Source organism: Neltuma alba, unplaced genomic scaffold, assembly GCF_004799145.2.
Source record: "Neltuma alba isolate B1F8T4 unplaced genomic scaffold, ASM479914v2 tig00011274_pilon, whole genome shotgun sequence".
Taxonomy (NCBI): domain Eukaryota; kingdom Viridiplantae; phylum Streptophyta; class Magnoliopsida; order Fabales; family Fabaceae; genus Neltuma; species Neltuma alba.
In genome coordinates this window covers 257,459-276,082 of record NW_021635984.1, presented here as the reverse complement: position 1 = coordinate 276,082, position 18,624 = coordinate 257,459, and the positions used below count along the sequence as shown (strand labels likewise).

The 18,624-nt window shown below is 33.7% G+C and overlaps 2 protein-coding genes across 2 annotated transcripts; one reads left to right on the top strand and one right to left on the bottom strand.

Moving 5' to 3' along the window:
• The first annotated feature begins 3 nt into the window (after positions 1-3).
• On the top strand, positions 4-3,423 carry LOC114763291 (patatin-like protein 1). The gene is made up of 5 exons (XM_028952915.1): positions 4-204; positions 782-928; positions 1,587-1,880; positions 2,493-2,668; positions 3,363-3,423. The coding sequence occupies exons 1-5, from the start codon at positions 4-6 to the stop codon at positions 3,421-3,423; spliced, it is 879 nt and encodes a 292-aa protein (XP_028808748.1).
• An 11,507-nt stretch (positions 3,424-14,930) lies between these two features.
• LOC114763328 (uncharacterized) lies at positions 14,931-17,828 on the bottom strand. Its single transcript, XM_028952954.1, has 2 exons — positions 16,938-17,828; positions 14,931-14,952 (listed from the first exon to the last, which is right to left on the bottom strand). Exon 1 carries the CDS (start codon positions 17,454-17,456, stop codon positions 17,019-17,021), a length of 438 nt encoding a protein of 145 aa, XP_028808787.1. The 5' UTR covers positions 17,457-17,828; the 3' UTR covers positions 14,931-14,952; positions 16,938-17,018.
• Between the last annotated feature and the right edge of the window lie 796 nt (positions 17,829-18,624).

Here is an 18,624-nt window from a genome sequence, read left to right as displayed (position 1 = left end):
TCAATGGCTAAAACGGCAGCCCTTAAGGCTCTTGAAGTAGAGACTCAGGGTTTGTTGGTGGGACCCTCATATAACAGAAGTCCTTTACAGAAAATTTTGCAAGACGAATTAAGAGAAGTTCGTCTTCATGATGCTTTGACCAACGTTGTCATCCCTGCCTTCGACATCAAGCGAATTGCTCCTACCATCTTCTCAACCTTTAAGGCATATTTTTGGGTCCTTTTTTCTATGTATGTGTGTTTATATATATATTTTTTCTGTATTAAATATAAAATTTAGTTAAAAATTTATTTTATTTCTAAATATAAAACTCAATTCATTTTGTTTCTCAAATTTATAATTTTTTTTTAAAACTATTTCTTATTGATTGCACATATTAAGATTTCTGTCATGGTACATGTAGTTCCAATATAAATGATTAAATAGGGTGTTTTTGGGGGAAAAAAACTAATACACACATATATAATAATTCCTATATTAAAGACCGGAAAGAGTACATAAATCATTCATGAATGTTTTCATGTTGATTAAAAAAAATATAGTTTATGATCTTAAAATTATTTCATCTTTCCAAAAATACTTCTAATTTTTACCCACCTCTCTCAGTCATTTTTCCTACAATAATTATTTAATAATATAAATAGAAGGGAATCGCTTTATATACTTTATAAAATTACTTATAAATAATAGTGAAGGTAATAATAAAATTCTTCAACATATACGTGATTATATATAAATATAATTTTCTAAATAGAAGTTTAATTTGGTTGCATATATGCAGATAGAAGAAGTGCCTGCATTGGATGCCAAGCTTAGTGATATATGCTTAGGGACTTCAGCTGCGCCCACATATTTGGCTCCCCATTATTTTGAGAATGCAAATCAAGAGTTCCATTTGATTGATGGCGGCGTATCTGCTCTTAATCCGGTAACTAAACTACTTACATTTTCTTTAATCAATATTTATCTTTATGTGGGTCCATGCGCTAATGTCAAAGAGTCTAACCTAATATTATATTAGTTTTATATATTAGTTTAAAATATATAAAATTCCCCTAAATTTTGGATGAATTGCATATAACCATGACCTTGATATTATTTATGTTAATAAATATAAAAAAGAAAAATTATGTACAAATACGCTTTTCGAATTTCATCTAATACAAGTAAATCTCAACGATATGACATTTACAAGTTAAACCTTCATATTTACAAGACGAATTGTATCATTTGCAAATTTAACTTGTATAAATATTAATCCCTCATGACCTATTAGTATTAACTAAAACTCAGAAAATGTATATATATTTAATTTTTTTTTGAAAGTATACTATAGGGTTATCAGAGGCTTACCTACTAACCAAATTTGGGCATGGCCTATTTAATGAAAAAATTAAGGTTAGATTGAAGCTTACATCTAGGCCTCTGAATAAAGTAACATGGTCTATAAGCTTGTTGGGATAGCCCTGTATGCTTATAGGGATTAATATACACATAAACAGAACTTGGACCTCTTGTACTGCTTAGTTCAATTATCAATCCTTCATAATTTATTTACAGATCACGGCATTATGTATATATTATAGGGTTTAGCAGCCATTAGTGAGGTGGCTCAACAGAAGAAGGCAAACCCTGGGATCCTTCCCATGATGAAGGATCCAAGTGACTTTACTAATTTCGTGATGATATCTTTGGGATGTGGCACTGAACCTAAGAACGCTACGCATGATGCTCGAAAGGCTTATTGGTGGGGCACTCTACGTTGGATATTTGGTCCCGTAATTGAATTTATGTATGGAGGAAGTCAAGACATGATTGATTATCACCTTCTTACTCTTTTCCGTACAACCGACCTAGAGGACTTCTACCTTCGAATTCAGGTATATTATTGTATAATCTCTAGTAAGTGCCATCAACAATCATGTAATTCAGTTAGTGTGCAATTAGGTTAAATACTCGTTGAAAGAGTTTTGTCATCTTAATTAGTTGTATTATTCACAGGTCACCAATAGTATAACTCACTCGATCTTTTGGCCTAAGGGGATCTTTTGGTTTGCCTAAAAAGCACTTAAAAAGGTGTTTTTATATAAGTCGAGGCAAAACTCTTCTTACATACTTACTTTATATACTGTAAAACCAGTTTTAAAAAACTAATCTAAACACCTCTTTTGTGCAGCACACGAGGCCGAAGATCTAGTGAAGTATTGTTACCAGTCCTCCTTCCGCTCCCTTACATATAAAATGTCTTCTAAAAATAAAAAATATTCTATTTTCACGCAGGTAATCATGAGGTTGCAAAAATTACAAATATAAATGATATTTACAGCCCTTTAATTAATCATGGTACAATTGGAATAATTATGATATGTTTTAACAAATTTAATAACCTTCCGTAATCTGTGTTTGTCTGAAACATGTTATATAAGGAGTCAGAGGTAGTAACTTGTCTTGCGAGATGGATGATGCATTAACCAATCTCCGTGATGATATAGGATGACGCGTTAAGCGAAGAGATGGTGAAATTGGACAACTCATCAAAGCAGAATTTGGGCAATCTTGAAACATTTGCGAAGGAGCTCTTAAACAAACCAGTTAAAAGGATGAATTTGAACACTTTTGAGTTCAAGCCAGTTCCTGGAAAGGGTACGAATGCTGACGCTCTTAAAAGGTATATCAATCTGTATTGTCATTTTTTTTTGTCATGACATATAATTTTTTTTTGAATATTTCTTTGTTGTTTAATATATCTGAACAACTTCAACAGTAATAATTATTAACTAACTTCACAAAGGTTAGCTCAATTTCTTCCACATATATATACACATGTTAATTACAATCTCTTGATTTTTAGATGTTATTTTATATTTAACATTTTCACATTCAGTGGTGGTCTATTTAAAATAAGTATAGCAAAATCATTATATTAAATTACTATCTCTACTCCTTTAATATAAGATCCAATTGACTGATTTGAGGATATTAAGAAAGCCAAATAAATTAATTTAAAATATTTATATTTATTGTTTTTCTCTGAACTAATTTTCCAAACTTATAAACTGATATATAATCTAATAATACACATAAATATTCTAAAGAGATTTAATATATATTATAATTAAATAATTTATTTACTTCTTTAATCTCTCAAAATCAGTCAACTGGCTCCTATAGGCTGAAGGTAATATATGGTTCTTGAACTTAACTTTTGTTCAGAAAAAGAGTTTAAAAAAAAACATTGGGGTTACAAGGGGCAAAAACAAAAAAAAAAAAAAAAGGAAGGAAAAACACTCAGTGGCCAGTAGCTACTTTATAAATTTCCTGGCAAACAATTGAAGATTATGTTTATTGTTTATTCTGTGTAGGATGGCGAAGCTTCTGTACGACGAGAAACAGAATCGTCTGAAAGGAAACAGCAGCAACTAATTATTTTTCATTCTCTCTTTCTTGTGTGTGTGTGTGTGTTTTATGTTTGCATTTAAATTTCTATGTTTCATGTTGTTGTATTTCAGTTCATATGGATTAATGTTGTGTTGAGTCAGTTCACACTTTCCTGTGGTGTTATAGCCTTCTTATAAAACATATGACTAAATTCCATTTTACATATTAATTATATATGCTTCAGGATTAATGTATCTTACCTTAAAATAGATTAAGTCATTGATTAGATAAGAGTTACTTCAACTTTATGCAATATCATTTTGCTTTGGTCCCTTAATTATCGAAAGAAATTTATTTTAGTCTTCTAATTAACATTAACACCATTAGTCTCAAACGATGAGTTTCTTTTTATGCCAATTATAGTTAATTTTAAAAATCTAAACTCAACGCATCGGCATTTAAAAATGCTTTGTTACTATTAATATTTAAAAATTCAAAGATAGTTCTTTTGTTAATAAAACTAACGGTGTTAGGATTTAAACGACTGAAACACTTTATAAAATCATTGATTAAAATTAAACCTTGTATTAAGTTAAATTATGAATGACGTATTTTTGCACATTTTTTCATTTTGAATCATTAAGACCAGGTCTTAATGATTTAATTTTATTTATTTTTCAGCCAACGATTTAATTTAATTTAATTTATTTTTTACATTTCAACAATTGAATGATACATTCATGAAATATTAAATCCAAAGCATCTAAAGTGGAGAGAAGCTTAATTATATCCACCGCCCCCTTTCCTCCCTTTCGTTCGCATCTCTGAATTATTATGTGTGACTATACATAATATTCCCAAAAAAATGTATTCAAAGTGAAATTATTTATCTAATATAACATTTTTAAAAAAAATATAAAATGTACACACACAGGCAAAGTGTGGAGTAATGCTTATTTTAGGTCCCCCACCCCAAAACAAACCAAAAATAATAGACCGGCTACAGATTTTTTTTTTTCAATTCCAATTTTTGATGATGATGATTCAGTTCCATCTATTTTATATGGTAGTTACTTGATATCATATCAAAACGTACGTGACATTTTGTAGAAGATAAGAGACTGCCTTAAGGAAAATCATTGGATGGCAAATTTTCAGGAAATTCTGGGGATAATCACATTAAAAATTTTATTGGTGAGAAGAACATGATAAATTTTCATACACATAAAATAGTAATAGTCTGTAAATTTTGTACCACAAAATATCGGTACTCTGATTTAAGTCCTTCTCCCCAATAAAATTTTCAATGGAAAATTTGTTTCCCAAATTTTCACATGTAGTTAGAATGCAATCAGGATTACTAAAAATGGATTCAAAAGAAACGAGCCAAACAGCTTCTTATCCCTATCTTTTATATGACTTAGGGTTATGCAAAACCACGAGTGCAGATTTTAACTCTCTCGTCGCTTTATCCTTTAATGGCATCGGCCTCTTTTTTTTGTAACGCATTTATATTTTTTTGGCCATATTTCCAATTCATTTATTGCCCCGCGTGTATACTTGTTCGTTAAAACCAAAACAACAAAAAACAAAAGAAAGACAGGAAGAAACATAATTAAGTATTTATTTAATGGACACGTAAAATAAAAAGATAGATAAAAATATTTTTCTTTTTAAGACAAAAAATTATAAATAAATGTGAAATAATACTTCCTCTAGTTTTGAATGCAAGAGTCTAATAACTAACTCACAAATGGTTAAGAAAGTTAATTAAATTTCTGATTTGTAAAAACTATGCACTACGTCCGGTCCTTAATATATGTTCTTTAAAAAAAAAAAAATCATAGTTTTGGCTCTCACAATGGATTTTGAGCATTAACCAAACAGGCCCTTAATTTGGTGTCACCGCCACTGGACCAAGCATAACATGACTGTGGAGAAATGCTTTTATTATTTTAGGTCCCCCACCCAAGAAAAGAACAAAAAAATAATAGAATGGTTCCGTCCTATTGCTGGGATTTTATATTTTCATTTTTGATAACAGGTCCCTCCCATTCTCTATATATATGTGTGTGTGGCATTTTCTTGATGATATGAGAGAATCATGATGGAAAAAGTTTTTTAGATCGCCAAATTTTATCATCAGAATGCAACCTATGATTACAAATGAGTTCCATCTCAAAATATTAGACAGAGAAGGTTATAAAACGTACAACAAAAGAGCAAGAAAAGTTAATAATAGAAAAACTCTTAACCCTACTTCTTCAATTTTCAAACACTTAAATTACTAAAATGGGTTCAGGTGTATCCAATATAGTGAAATATTTTGTCAGGTGCATCTATTATCCTAATGTATTTTATGGCGCATTTAGCGTGCTAAGTATTTTTCTAAGCACATCTAATACTCCAAAATATTTTATAGTGCATCTAATATTTTGAAATATTTTTTTAGATACGTCCAATACCCTAAAAAAAAATACTAAAAGATACTTTATAGTGCTTGATACACATTAATATTAGACATTTTGATAAATTAGTGATGAATTTAAAATTGCTAATGAAATAATATTTTAAAAGCACATCTGCTTCTGAAAAATTAATATACTTTAAGAGAAAAATTACACTGCAAAATATTTTAAGGTGCTGAATCAACCTTTAAAAAAAAAAATTTTAGCATACTGAACGCACTGCTGGAAGCACATGCTTCAGGTTGCTTTAACCCTATTAAAATCTGTCACGCCCCAATTTTTTTAATGCCTAGAGCAGAAATAAGAGAGATCTCACACTCCCAAGCCTAAACATATGTAAACAATTGTATAACTAACGTTTTTAAAGTAATCATAAACAGAAGGATCTCATTGAATAAAACCCATCATCTGCTAGCACATTTCTTTTTGAATAAAATTTGGAGGTCTGCTCCCCAGTACCAATGTATCTAATTACATTCCAAAATAACCCAAAAGACTAGGACCTAACCCAAGATTACGTGGAGCATCTAACTAATAAAATAAAGACATACGAGTACTCTTGTAGTTACATTAGCTAGCAATTACTCAAAATAAAATTACATGTTCTGGATCTTTGATAAGGCTCTTCACAGCTCAGCTGGTAGTACAGAGTCTGGAGTGCTATCTGAGGCCAAAAACAAACTATTGGTGAATAACATCCCATTTATCAAATTTAAATGCATTGCTAAAAGAAAAGAATGAAATAACTTTAAATTTGAGTATTAATATGGCAAAGATTTAAGATCTATACAACGTATGGCTATAAATTAAAAAGGTTAAATATGTGATTAAACTCAATAAATCCGTAAAAGCACTTTTCATAATAAAATAACTTGCAATACAAAAAGTATAAAATGTTATATCACATGTAGGACATCAACAGAACGAAACAACAAGCGCGGCTTGAAGCCACGAATACAAGCATGGACACATAGTCCATGAGAGGCAAGTAACCAATCAAGCGTAGCCGGAGCCACGAAACAAGCGCGGGAACTATGCCCACGAATAATCAAGCGAGCTCGAATTTACCGTGGCGCGCCAAGGACTAACAGTACTGCTGCTAGTAACCAGCGTTCTGTATTCAGTCCTCTCAAAATATGTACAAACATGCATGGGATCAATCGCTGACATATAAATATATGGATATATATATTATTTCTAATAATAAAATTCTTTAAAGAAAATTTTGTAACAGGTAATCCCCAAGATACGAATTTTCAAGTAACATCTTCAAAACCTCTATGCAAATTCCAAACATAATTATTAATTAACGGAATAAAGTGCATGGTAAAGATTAAGAGTACATTTTGTTCGTCATAACAAGCAAAATTATTCCTTCAACAAGTAACATGTTAAGACATTTAATGAGTAAAACAAATTTGACAAGATTTTAAATATGATCACTTTGATAAAATGAAAAATAAAGAAAAACTGAAAGTTTAATTGAGTCAATAACAATAAAAGCTTACTCGTAAACACTATAATAATGGGATGTTATCCACTCACCTCTTGTGCTCCCACCTTTAAATGGTTTTGGTTTATAAAACCTTGAGATAAGTTCACTCCTCAATCCCCTAATAACCCAAAATCAAAATGTCAAAGCTCCACTAAAAAAAATCACAGACTTTCTCATTTATAAAATTTTTGACATCACATTTATACTTAGGATCAATATTTTTATTATTATTATTTTTTATCTGACTTATACTCATACTTTTTAAATCATTCATCAACAACCTCAACCAACCTTAACAACCCAACCAAGAATATTGCAAACATCTACGGATTAGCACGTGAGCTGGGAACATTACATATAACTTATAACTCTACATAATCAATAGCACCACCCGTACTAACAAATTCAATTTCTCTATATATAAAGACTGCTAGCTCTTACGTCCTTCAACCACTTCATGGAGACCAATGATTATATCCTAATTAATCCAAATAATATCTATTTTACTCTCCTCCGTCAAGATATCATAGCAACACCTATCAACAATTCTTTTCCTCATGTAAGCATTTTACCAAGCATATTAAAGGCATTCAAAACTGGTTCGCAGGACTAACATTCATCCAATCTAAGAACATTCCTCAAACACTTGTTTTTTTTTTTTTCCATTAACACGCATCATACGAAACAAAATAAACAGCACTACCCAATCACAAGCCTCAAATGATTCCTCCGATCAAAATTGTAAATTACCTTTCAACAAATAAGATCCTTCCTACCTCTTCTAAATAGGCCCAAGAGTTCTCCTTTCTGAAATTAACTAGATGTAACCGTGAAGGAGAAGAAATATGGCTCAAAATGCCTTTAATCGTGCACTTTAGTAGAACAGAATCGTTTTTCCTTAAATAGGCATAACTCTTGACAGCAGCAGAAAGAAAATGGCAACGAAGAGATACTAGAGGCGCTGAAAGATCTTGCAACTCCTCCTTGTGTTTCAGCTATGGAAATCGCTTAAGGAGGAAGAGAAAGAGAACAACGAACTGAAATATTAAGGAGGAAGTAGCAGATATTAGTGCGGAACAGGGGAAGGAAGAAAAGAGAGAGAGAAGAGGAAAAAAAAGGACCTTGACTGAAGGAGAAGACAGTGGCAGCGAACGGCGACATCAGTGGAGTCGGACGGAGGTAAAGAGTGGCTGGGGTTTTCAGCTTTCAAGTCGCGAACCTTCTCCTACATCTACTCCCTCTTTCGCTGAACCAAAAACAAAAAGGACGATGGCATTATTTATCTGATGCCACTTAGTTTTAGTTTTTTTTTTTTAAGCATTTGGGGAACTCTTATAAAATAGGAGAAAAAAGATATTTTCCCTGAACAATTGGAGGATTCGAACCTGGGACCTTTAATCTTTTAACACCATTTACTGCCAGTCACCTCCCACCTCCTTGTTGTGCTCCAGCTACAACAATTTATATAATTATTACGTAAATTATAATAAAAGTTTCAGGTTATTACAAAATCTCCCCTCTCGTCTAACCTAACAAGTATTTTAACTCTTCCCTTTCTATTCACGTCCCTTTTTTTTTTTTTTGCAATATACATGCTTTTTTTGTGTGGACATAGCACCTAAATTTTAAAGACAGATGACCTCAACATTAAGGGAAAAAGAAAGAAATATCAGAAAACGACTTAAAAGTCTATTTAACCCAAACTAATGATCAGTTAGAAATATTGTCACGAGTTATGTATCAACTAGGCACCAATTGGGCAGGATCTTTAATTCCTTCTATCTTCTTTTTCAAATGTGTTCATATCCTTTCGTCATCCTCATTTCCTTATGAACTTATTTTCTTCTTATATTTTTATCGGATGTCCCCAAGGGACACTTATTTTCTTCTTATATTTTTATCGAATGTCCCCAAGGGACACTTATTTTCTTCTCATGTTTGTCCTTATGAAGCTCATATTTCAACTTGCTATGTTTTTCCAACGTTTTCACTGTTATATCTTTCTTACCCTTTGAAAATGCTTTTGGAATGAATTTTAAAGCTACCCAGTCCAGCCCTTCTTTACTATGTCATTATCCACACACATTCACATGATGCACCACTATTCAACGGTTTAGATACACGTTCACAACACTACGCATTGTGATAATTTTCAAGTCATGTGAAAACGTACTAAAAATTCAACATTACACACACATATACACCCCTCATATTTTAATTTGCTTTATTTTTCAACATATTCACAGTTGATTTTCCTCAAGATTAAGGTGCAAATTTACTCAAAAGTTTTTTACTTTGGAGCGACGAGCACCAAGAAGTTTTTTTAAGTGTAAATTTGTCCTGAAAGTTTAAATTCATATCAATTTTGCCCCTTACCGCTAAAAAACTAGCGTTAACTATCAAAATAATGACATTAATTGTTAACATTTTTAATGGTAGAAGACAAAATTGCTACAATTTTAAATTTTCAGGGAAAATTTTCACCCAAAAAATTTCTGATGCCCAATGCTCTTAAATGAAAACTTTCATGATAAATTTGCATCATAAACCATTTTTCTTATCCTTTGAAAATGGTTTCAAAAATTTTTTGGAGACACCCAATGTCATTTATATACATATATACACACATTTTGGATCCACATGAACTCGTGTATCACGCAGCATCCCATAATTTCAATATTTATGAACATGCGCGCACACCTCATATTCTCAAACTTGTCTTGCATTGAACATGCAAGGTCTCTAACATCTATAAATAGCTTTGAATTGATTGAGAAGTTACTCATCAAGCTTTCTTCCCTTCCTCACTTATTGTTCTGAGCTCTCTGTATCTCAAATACTTCACAGATAATGGACTCGTGGCCCTTGTCAGCAGTTACCAGAAAACTCCTTCTCATCAGTCGTCTTCTGCGAATTTTGTGACTGTTCTGAGCATCGATGGAGGTGGTGTTCGAGGCCTCATCCCCGCCATCCTCCTCCTCCATTTAGAGAAAGAGCTTCAGGTTCCATAACTTTATAATTACTTCTTTGTTTGGCTATCTGACTAGGTTTCGGGTCAAATTCAGAGTACATAGCTCTGTGTTCTCTTACTTGTCAAACAGAGGGGCATATATATCCCCATCTTAACTTTTTTTCCTCCTTACTTCTATTACTACCTAATTAATTATTATTTCTTCTTTTATGTATTCATTGCAATTATGTATTTCTCAATGTATACTATTCCTGTCAGTCTTTAATATAGGAGCTGACTGGGAGTTGAATTTGATCTAAACATAAGATTTCAGTCCATTTTATCTCTCTTATTTATCATGTTTTCTTAAACCATAATTTACTTAACTCATAAATTGATATATAATCTAATGTTACACAAAGATATTCAAAGGATGTCACATTTGTTTAATCAACGAATTTATCTAACCAATTAGTTAAAGTCAAGTAGTTCTTATATTAAAGTTGGGAGGTAGTAGGATCTTTTTCCACTTTTTTCTCATCTAATTAACCTCAATGTGGTGATTCCCAGGCTTGTGCACATGATGCAAACGTAAGGATAGCAGATTATTTTGATGTGATTGCAGGAACAAGCACAGGAGGACTCATCGCTGCCATGCTTACAGCTCCTCATCCAAACAACAAAACTCGTCCTCTATTCGATGCTTCTCGAATCGTTCATTTCTACAAAACTAAATCCCCTGAGATTTTCCCTCAAGGATGCAGAAGATGGTAATACCCCCCTTTTTCTGTAATAAAAAATCATCTAAAATGTAATACTGCCCTCAGTGCTTGATTTATACACACACACACACACACAAAAGATCTAGTTTGTTGTTCAATATGAGCTACAAAGTAAATCTTTTATATTAAGGACTGGAGGTAGTAACACTTTTTGAAGAAAGAAAATTATGGGAAACCGATGAAAAATAAGAGAGACAGAATTAATCTTGTCAATTTTTAGTTAATAATTATTCCTTGAAATTTGGAACATGACAAATATTTAGGGATTAAATAAAAATTCAAATCAGGATTCAGGACATGTATATAGAAACAGGAAGTATATTAATTTCTACCTAGAGAAGATATAGAAAAGATGTCTTACTATGTGTATAATTAAAATACAAGAGTGATGTAATTAAATAGTAAAACCATAGACACAGAATCAACACCTGGTTTACTTTATTAAATGTTATAATGAATATTTTTAGAAATTGAGACTTCCTGATTTTGTTATGTGAATATTTCTTTTTAATCAATCTTGTAATCCATTGGATTCATATTTATGATCCAAATGTATTTTTATTTATGAAGGAGAATGAAGATTAATTTTATCCTGCGATCTATAACCGATAGTGTGGGACGATTCCTAGATCAAATCCGAGATAAATTTTTCCCAACAACGTTTATGGTTCATCATGAAACTCTGAAGCCTCTTAAAGCTGAGGCTTACGGTTTGGTGTTCCCAAGTTATGATGCAAGTCCATTACGTAAAATTTTGGAACTTGAATTAGGGAACTCATGTCTTCGTGACACTTTGACTCACGTTGTTATCCCTACTTTCGACATGAAGCAGCTTGCTCCTACTATCTTCTCAACCTACAAGGTAATCTCTCCCATCTCAAATACTATCCTATTTATAAGATCTTAATTGTTTTTAATTGGCTTGATCCTTTTTATAAGATCATTGGGATTGTCTGAAGTGTGAACATTAAATGTATTTTTACCAATTTTAGTTCTAATTAATTCTTTTCTCTCTCATTATTTTTTTCATACATTGTCTTTCATCTTTTTTTCTCATTATCTTTGTCTCTCTCTTATCCTCTTATGTATAAGGGCATATTTCAAAAAAAAAAAAGGTTCCTTACATATTTATTACTTTTAACTACTTTTAACAGATTTCTTAAACTACGCAATTCAATTATCAGGATCTTATATAAAAGGACCGAAGGGAGCATGAGACACTAGTAACTCATGCCTAGCTCACACAGTCTTATAAAATTAGTTAAAATTAATAATCTGATTAAGGGAAAGTTTCTTTAATGAAAGGCATTTTTTATGTTAGGCTGTATATAATCTTAGGCTGTATATATAGGGTTCAAATTATAAGTGCAATTTTCTATTATTTTTTTTTCCTCCTTTTATCACTCTCTAAATGCATCTCATGCAATCAATCATCAATTTGTGTAGCTAATAAATTGGAACTCGTGTATAACTCACTTTGTTTTGTTTGATACAGATAGAAGAAGTGCCTTCATTAGATGCCAAGCTTTCTGATATATGCTTAGGGACTTCTGCTGCACCCACATATTTCCCACCCCATTACTTCGAGAATGATAAGCATGAGTTCCATTTGGTTGATGGAGGCGTATCTGCTCTTAATCCAGTAAATGAACTCTTCGATCTTTCACACACACACACACACACACACACACAAAGCATGTTGCTCCACATTTTATTGATAGATTATGTCATTATATATATATATATATATATATATATAGGGTTTGGCAGCCGTTAGCGAGGTGACTCAGCACAAGACGGCAAACCCTAAGTTGTTGCCTATGATGAACAATCCAAATGACTACATACGATGCTCGAAAGTCATTTTGGTGGGGCCTTCTGCATTGGATAAATCCCATAATCGAATTTTTGCAGTGTGGAAGTCAAGACATGGTTGACTATCACCTTGCCACTGTCTTTCGTGCAGCTGGTCAGGCTGAGGAACATTACCTTCGAATTCAGGTACATTTAGTTAGCTGTCCCATCATCAAATTATGTCACCTACGTTGTCTCTGCCTCCAAATTAATCACAATATATATATATTCAAAAGGTTTAGGAGTTCTATTCGAATCAAATCATGTAATCTAATACTTTTAAGATATCACTAATCACATAAGCAAATGAATTTTTATGCCAATCTGCTTCATGACGCAGGATGATGGATTAACAGAAGAGACGGTCCAAATGGATAAGTCGTCAGAGGAAAATTTGGCGAATCTTGAAAAATATGCTATAAAGCTCTTAGACAAACCTGTTAAAAGGTTGAACACTAACACTGTTAAATTCGAGCCGGCTCCTTGAAGTTAACTTGCCCTTAATTGTCGCTTTGGGGTTACTCCAAAAATTAACCGAATTAATGCAATATAGTGCAAAACTCGGGTCATTTCACTTTGAGGAGCCGAAAACGAAATTAAACCCTAGTAAATAAATGCAAGTAACCTAAACTATAAAAAGAGATTTTTGATTTTGAAAAGCTGTTAATTAAATACTAAGAATCAAATTGAAATTAAAATACTTTTTTTTTGTTTTTATATAAAAGTGATTAAAATGAATGGAAATTAAAGAAATGAAAATGAGACACACAAATAACACTGATAAAAATCAATCCTCCAATTCAACAACGCAGGCAATCATCACTCTAAAAGATGTGGGAGTTAAAAACAATGAATTAAGAATTATAACTAAGCTTTTGATCCAACAACCGAGCCACCTCGAGTTGCCACAAAATATTTTCCTAAAATCCCAACTTACTAACTGCAACCAGAATAGTAAAATGGGAGTAAGGATGCTTAAAACCAATGCTTAATTAGAACTCTTAAATCCAAAATAATAGAATTAAAGCTAGCAAGAGACTATATGATCCAAAATTCCAAGCCACCTTAGAAAATCACAATATATTAATTCCAAAATCAATATAAATGTCATAACCACAACATTATAATTGAAATCAAAACTATAAACAGCCCAATGTCAAATACTAAACAATAATTCAGTCACAATAATCTCCAAATATAATCAGATTAAGCAATACAAGATTTTCTAATAATCAGAATAACTATCCTAAGACCTAGGAATTGTTAAACAATTATTAGACAGGAAATTAAAGTAACTAAACTCCCCTTTGATGATCTAAGCTCCTGCCATTATTGTTGAATTAGAGAATTGTGAAGCTAGCCACGGTTTGCCATCAAAAGTGCCATAATCAGTCTTCCGCCGTATCCAGCCATGGAGAACACAGTGGAGATATCAAAGACAGCGACGGAACAGTGCACACGGTGAAGACTGGTCCTTTGCTCTGTCACTCTCCCTTGCCGCTGGTCTCGTACCAGGTCCCTCGCGCCTCTGTTTTTGGTCTTCGCCGTCTCCAGCTCGCTTCCGTGTTGTCTTCAGCTTCTGTCGTGCTCGGGAGAAGACGAAGGTGAAGAATGGTGCCGTCACTCTCCCTTGCCGCTGGTTCTCGTGTGCGTCGCGTCTTGTTGCTCTGTTTTTTACTTCTCAAATGCTGTCCAACGTGTGTCTCCGTCAAGTGCCCCCTGCCACCAGGAAGGTTCAACGGAGAAGATGATGAATGGTCCTTCCTCTCACGCCGTCGACCAGCTCTTTCCTCTGTTTCGCCTCTCCGTGCCCTCCAGCCGCCTCGCGTGTGTGTCGTTCTCCCTCTGTTTCGTGTGTGTTCGACGTCTTTTTCCCCCCCGTTCCTGTTTCGCTGGAGATGATGATTATTAGGTTGGGGCAAAACGCAACGTTTTGCCCCCAACTTATTATTATTTTTTCTTTTCATTTAATTTTTTTTCTTTTTTTTTATTTATTTATTTTTTATTTTTGAATCTTCCAAGAACCTGCAAGCAAAATTCAAGGATAAGGTAGCATTAATTGTCCTTAAAAATCAATTAATCATAATTAAATCAAAACATGACAATTTTGCCCCTATAAAATAATAATTCAAAATAAAACAAAATAAATCAATTAAGGCAAAAAGGGACCAATTAAGCTGACAAAACTCATATAAAAGATACCAAAATATATAAAAATAATTGAGTTTGTCAACTCCCCCACACTTAGCCTTTTGCACTCCTGGGCAAAACTTCATTAAAGAAGAATTCAATAAAGAGACTCAATGCAAGCAAACATAAAACTAACTAAGCATGAATGTGCAATTAACTCAAGCAACCTTTATTCTTAATTAATCAACAATTATAGAATACTTCAGTGCAAAGAAATTAACACAAGAAACATAGCAGGATAAAAGAAGAGAAACATAATAGAGCTCACATAGGGTACAAGTGTTTCACTCATCTCTTAAATGGGAAAAATTTCACTCAATCCACCTAGATTAGCACCTACCATAAGCTTGTAGAGATTCTAATATCTCCACTACTAACATACCTTAGACTCATGATCAAGGGGACTTGAAGGGTTGTAATGTTGGAAAGCAAGGTCAAATGAATGAAATGAACTAGCAAATGAAATGCATGAGTAATAAAGTATCAACTCAAAGTGAGCTTAAGTACAATCATAAAAGAACACCAAAGTGCAGATTTTAACCTTTTGAGACAAAAATCATTGCTCTTCAAACCACCATGGAATGCCTTATTTCAAATTTATTCTTTTGTTGCAACTTATTTTCTCTCCTTTTTTTTTATAACTTTCTTTCTTTGGCTTTTTCTAAACATTTTCTTTCTTTTTTTTTATTGCCTTTTTCTATTTCTTTTTCTTCTTCTTTTTTTTTTTTTTTTTTTTTTGGCATCCAAACCCAAGAAGGCAAAGATATAGATATTAATGATGTACTTTTCAAAATGAAAAACCAAATGTAACTCATGCAAAACACTTGCTTAAAAAAATGAATGGAATGAAAGTGAAGGCTCAAAGGGGTGAACAAAAGTTAAATGAAGTGGTTTGTGTTTGGGTCAAGGTTTAGAAATGAATGCCCCTATCATCTTCACAAATCTAGGTATTAATGCAGCTTTGAAAAAGAATCTAAACAAGTTCTAGAGGTTAACCAAAACTAGGTGAAAATCACACAAGATGAGAAAATATATAGCTCAACAATCCTTCCATTAAGGCTTTCTCTAAGATGTTTTCTCCTTAAGAATCAAGCTATGAAACAAGGTTAATAACATTGCACCAAAAGTATTCTACTATGCTAATCAACTAAGAACAAAAATCACTCAAATCAAATGCAATCAAACTCAGCCGTGCAATATTCACAAGCATTGTGCAAAAAGATTTTTAAAAGAGATGCCCAAGGATTACAAAAGTCAAGAGTCAGCAACAGAGAGAACAACAACTCGCCCATACAGCAGTGCAAAACACTGAGGCGAATGAAAACAGGAGGACATAGAAACCACAACAAAATTCCCAAGCAAGAATCACTCTCAAATCATGCGATGCAATTCAGAAATCAACCAATAAGGCAGAGAAGAGAGCAATTATAGCAGCAATACTTAGGAAACAGGAGCAAATCCAAAGGCAAAATTTTTTTTTTTTTTTCAAAAGAAAGCTCAACAACTCAACAACAATCCCTCCCCCACACTTGATCAATACATTGTCCTCAATGTAAGAAAAACAACATTATCTTAACATAAACTCTCGGGTGAAGTGGAAGTTGTGAAGTCCGATTTGAAATCGAAGCACAACACATCACTATCACGAGGAAGAGAGAAGGGAGAGGTAGGATAAGATAATGTGAAATGAAAATAGACAAGTATAAACCAAGTGATCAGAAGAGATGGCTGAATCAAGAGGAAACAAGACAAACAACTACTAAACAGAAATAAACAGCTACAACTACAACTACTGGAAAAGTTCCCTCCCCCATACTTACTCCTAACTATCTCAGCAAACAGATATCACCAGCAATACAACAGAAAGTAAAAGAGTAGGGTGGAAGGGAACAACCGGGTGATCAGGGAGGTCTGTGATTCTCATGGTAGTGCTTCAGTAGATGGCCGTTGACTTGTGAAGTTATACCGGTCTCCTCATCTACGAGCTCTACCGTGCCAAAGGGATATACTTTAGTAACTCTAAACGGACCTTCCCACTTGGTGACAAACTTCCCGGGCATCAGCTTCAACCGGGCTTTAAACTTTAGAACCTTGTCACCTTCATAAAACTGCTTCCTCAGAATCTGTCTGTCATGAATCATTTTCAGCTTGTCTTTGTAGATTCTGGCATTGTCATAGGATTCAAGTCTCATTTCTTCAAGTTCTTGGAGTTGCATCTTCCGATTGACTAGTGAAGATTCGAGATCTGCATCACATGCCTTGATTGCCCAATAAGATTTGTGCTCGATCTCCATAGGTAGATGGCAAGCCTTGCCATAGAGCAACCGGAAGGGGGACATGCCTATAGGGGTCTTGTAGGCAGTCCTGTAAGCCCAAAGAGCTTCCTCAAGCCTTTCACTCCAGTCCTTACGGGATGGTTTCACAATCTTCTCAAGTATTCGTTTCACTTCCCGGTTAGAGACTTCAGCTAACCCATTCGTCTGAGGGTGATAAGGAGTGGCCAGCTTGTGATTGACTCCATGTTTAGCCAATAGAGACTTGATGGTCCTGTTGCAGAAGTGTGTTCCTTGGTCACTGATGATTGCTCTTGGAATGCCATACCTGCAAAAGATATGAGAACGTAAAAACTTGGCAACAGTAGAAGCATCATCTTTCCTAGTTGGCACTGCCTCTACCCATCGAGACACATAATCTACTGCAAGTAATATGTATGAAAACCCAAAAGACGAAGGGAAGGGACCCATAAAATCCATGCCCCACACATCAAAGATTTCACAAAAATGCATAGGTCTTAGAGGCATCTCATGCTTCCTACCCAAACTCCCAAACCTCTGACACTTATCACAAGACTTGCAGAAAGAATAAGCATCCTTAAATAGAGAAGGCCAATAAAAACCACACTCTAAAACCCTCCTAGCAGTCCTATTAGCACTAAAATGCCCCCCACAAGATAAAGAATGTGCAAAGGTAAGGATAGAGTGGATCTCATTATTTGGAACACAGCGTCTGATGATCTGGTCACTGCATTGCTTCCACAGGATTGGAGCATCCCAGATATAGTATCTTGCCTCCCTCTTCAGCTTATCAATCTGAAATTTAGACATAGAAGGAGGTATAAGGTCAGTGACAAGATAATTAACTATATTAGAATACCAAGGCTCATGAACAGCCAAGGCAAAAAGTGCAGAATCAGGAAATGAGTCAATAACAAGATCAGAAGAGTCAACTCCCTGTGTGCCTTCAGGTAACCGACTAAGGTGGTCAGCTACATGATTCTCCGCTCCAGCTCGATCTCTAATCTCGATATCAAACTCCTGTAGCAGCAAAGCCCATCTCAGCAGTCTAGGTTTAGACTGAGGCTTCTTAAATAGGTATCGAACCGCTGCATGATCTGTAAAAACAACCACTCGAGAGTTTATAAGATACTGTCTAAACTTATCCAAAGCAAAAATAATAGCAAATAGTTCCTTCTCCGTAGTGGTATAATTCACTTGAGCGGAATCAAGC

Bases quoted from the DNA above. Each gene is read 5' to 3' on its own strand.
- LOC114763291 (XM_028952915.1), top strand. From the start codon at position 4: ATGGCTAAAACGGCAGCCCTTAAGGCTCTTGAAGTAGAGACTCAGGGT. The intron at 1,881-2,492 runs GTATATTATTGT...GTGATGATATAG, and splicing joins ACTTCTACCTTCGAATTCAG to GATGACGCGTTAAGCGAAGA. The intron at 2,669-3,362 runs GTATATCAATCT...TATTCTGTGTAG, and splicing joins AATGCTGACGCTCTTAAAAG to GATGGCGAAGCTTCTGTACG.
- LOC114763328 (XM_028952954.1), bottom strand. From the start codon at position 17,456: ATGTCCCCCTTCCGGTTGCTCTATGGCAAGGCTTGCCATCTACCTATG.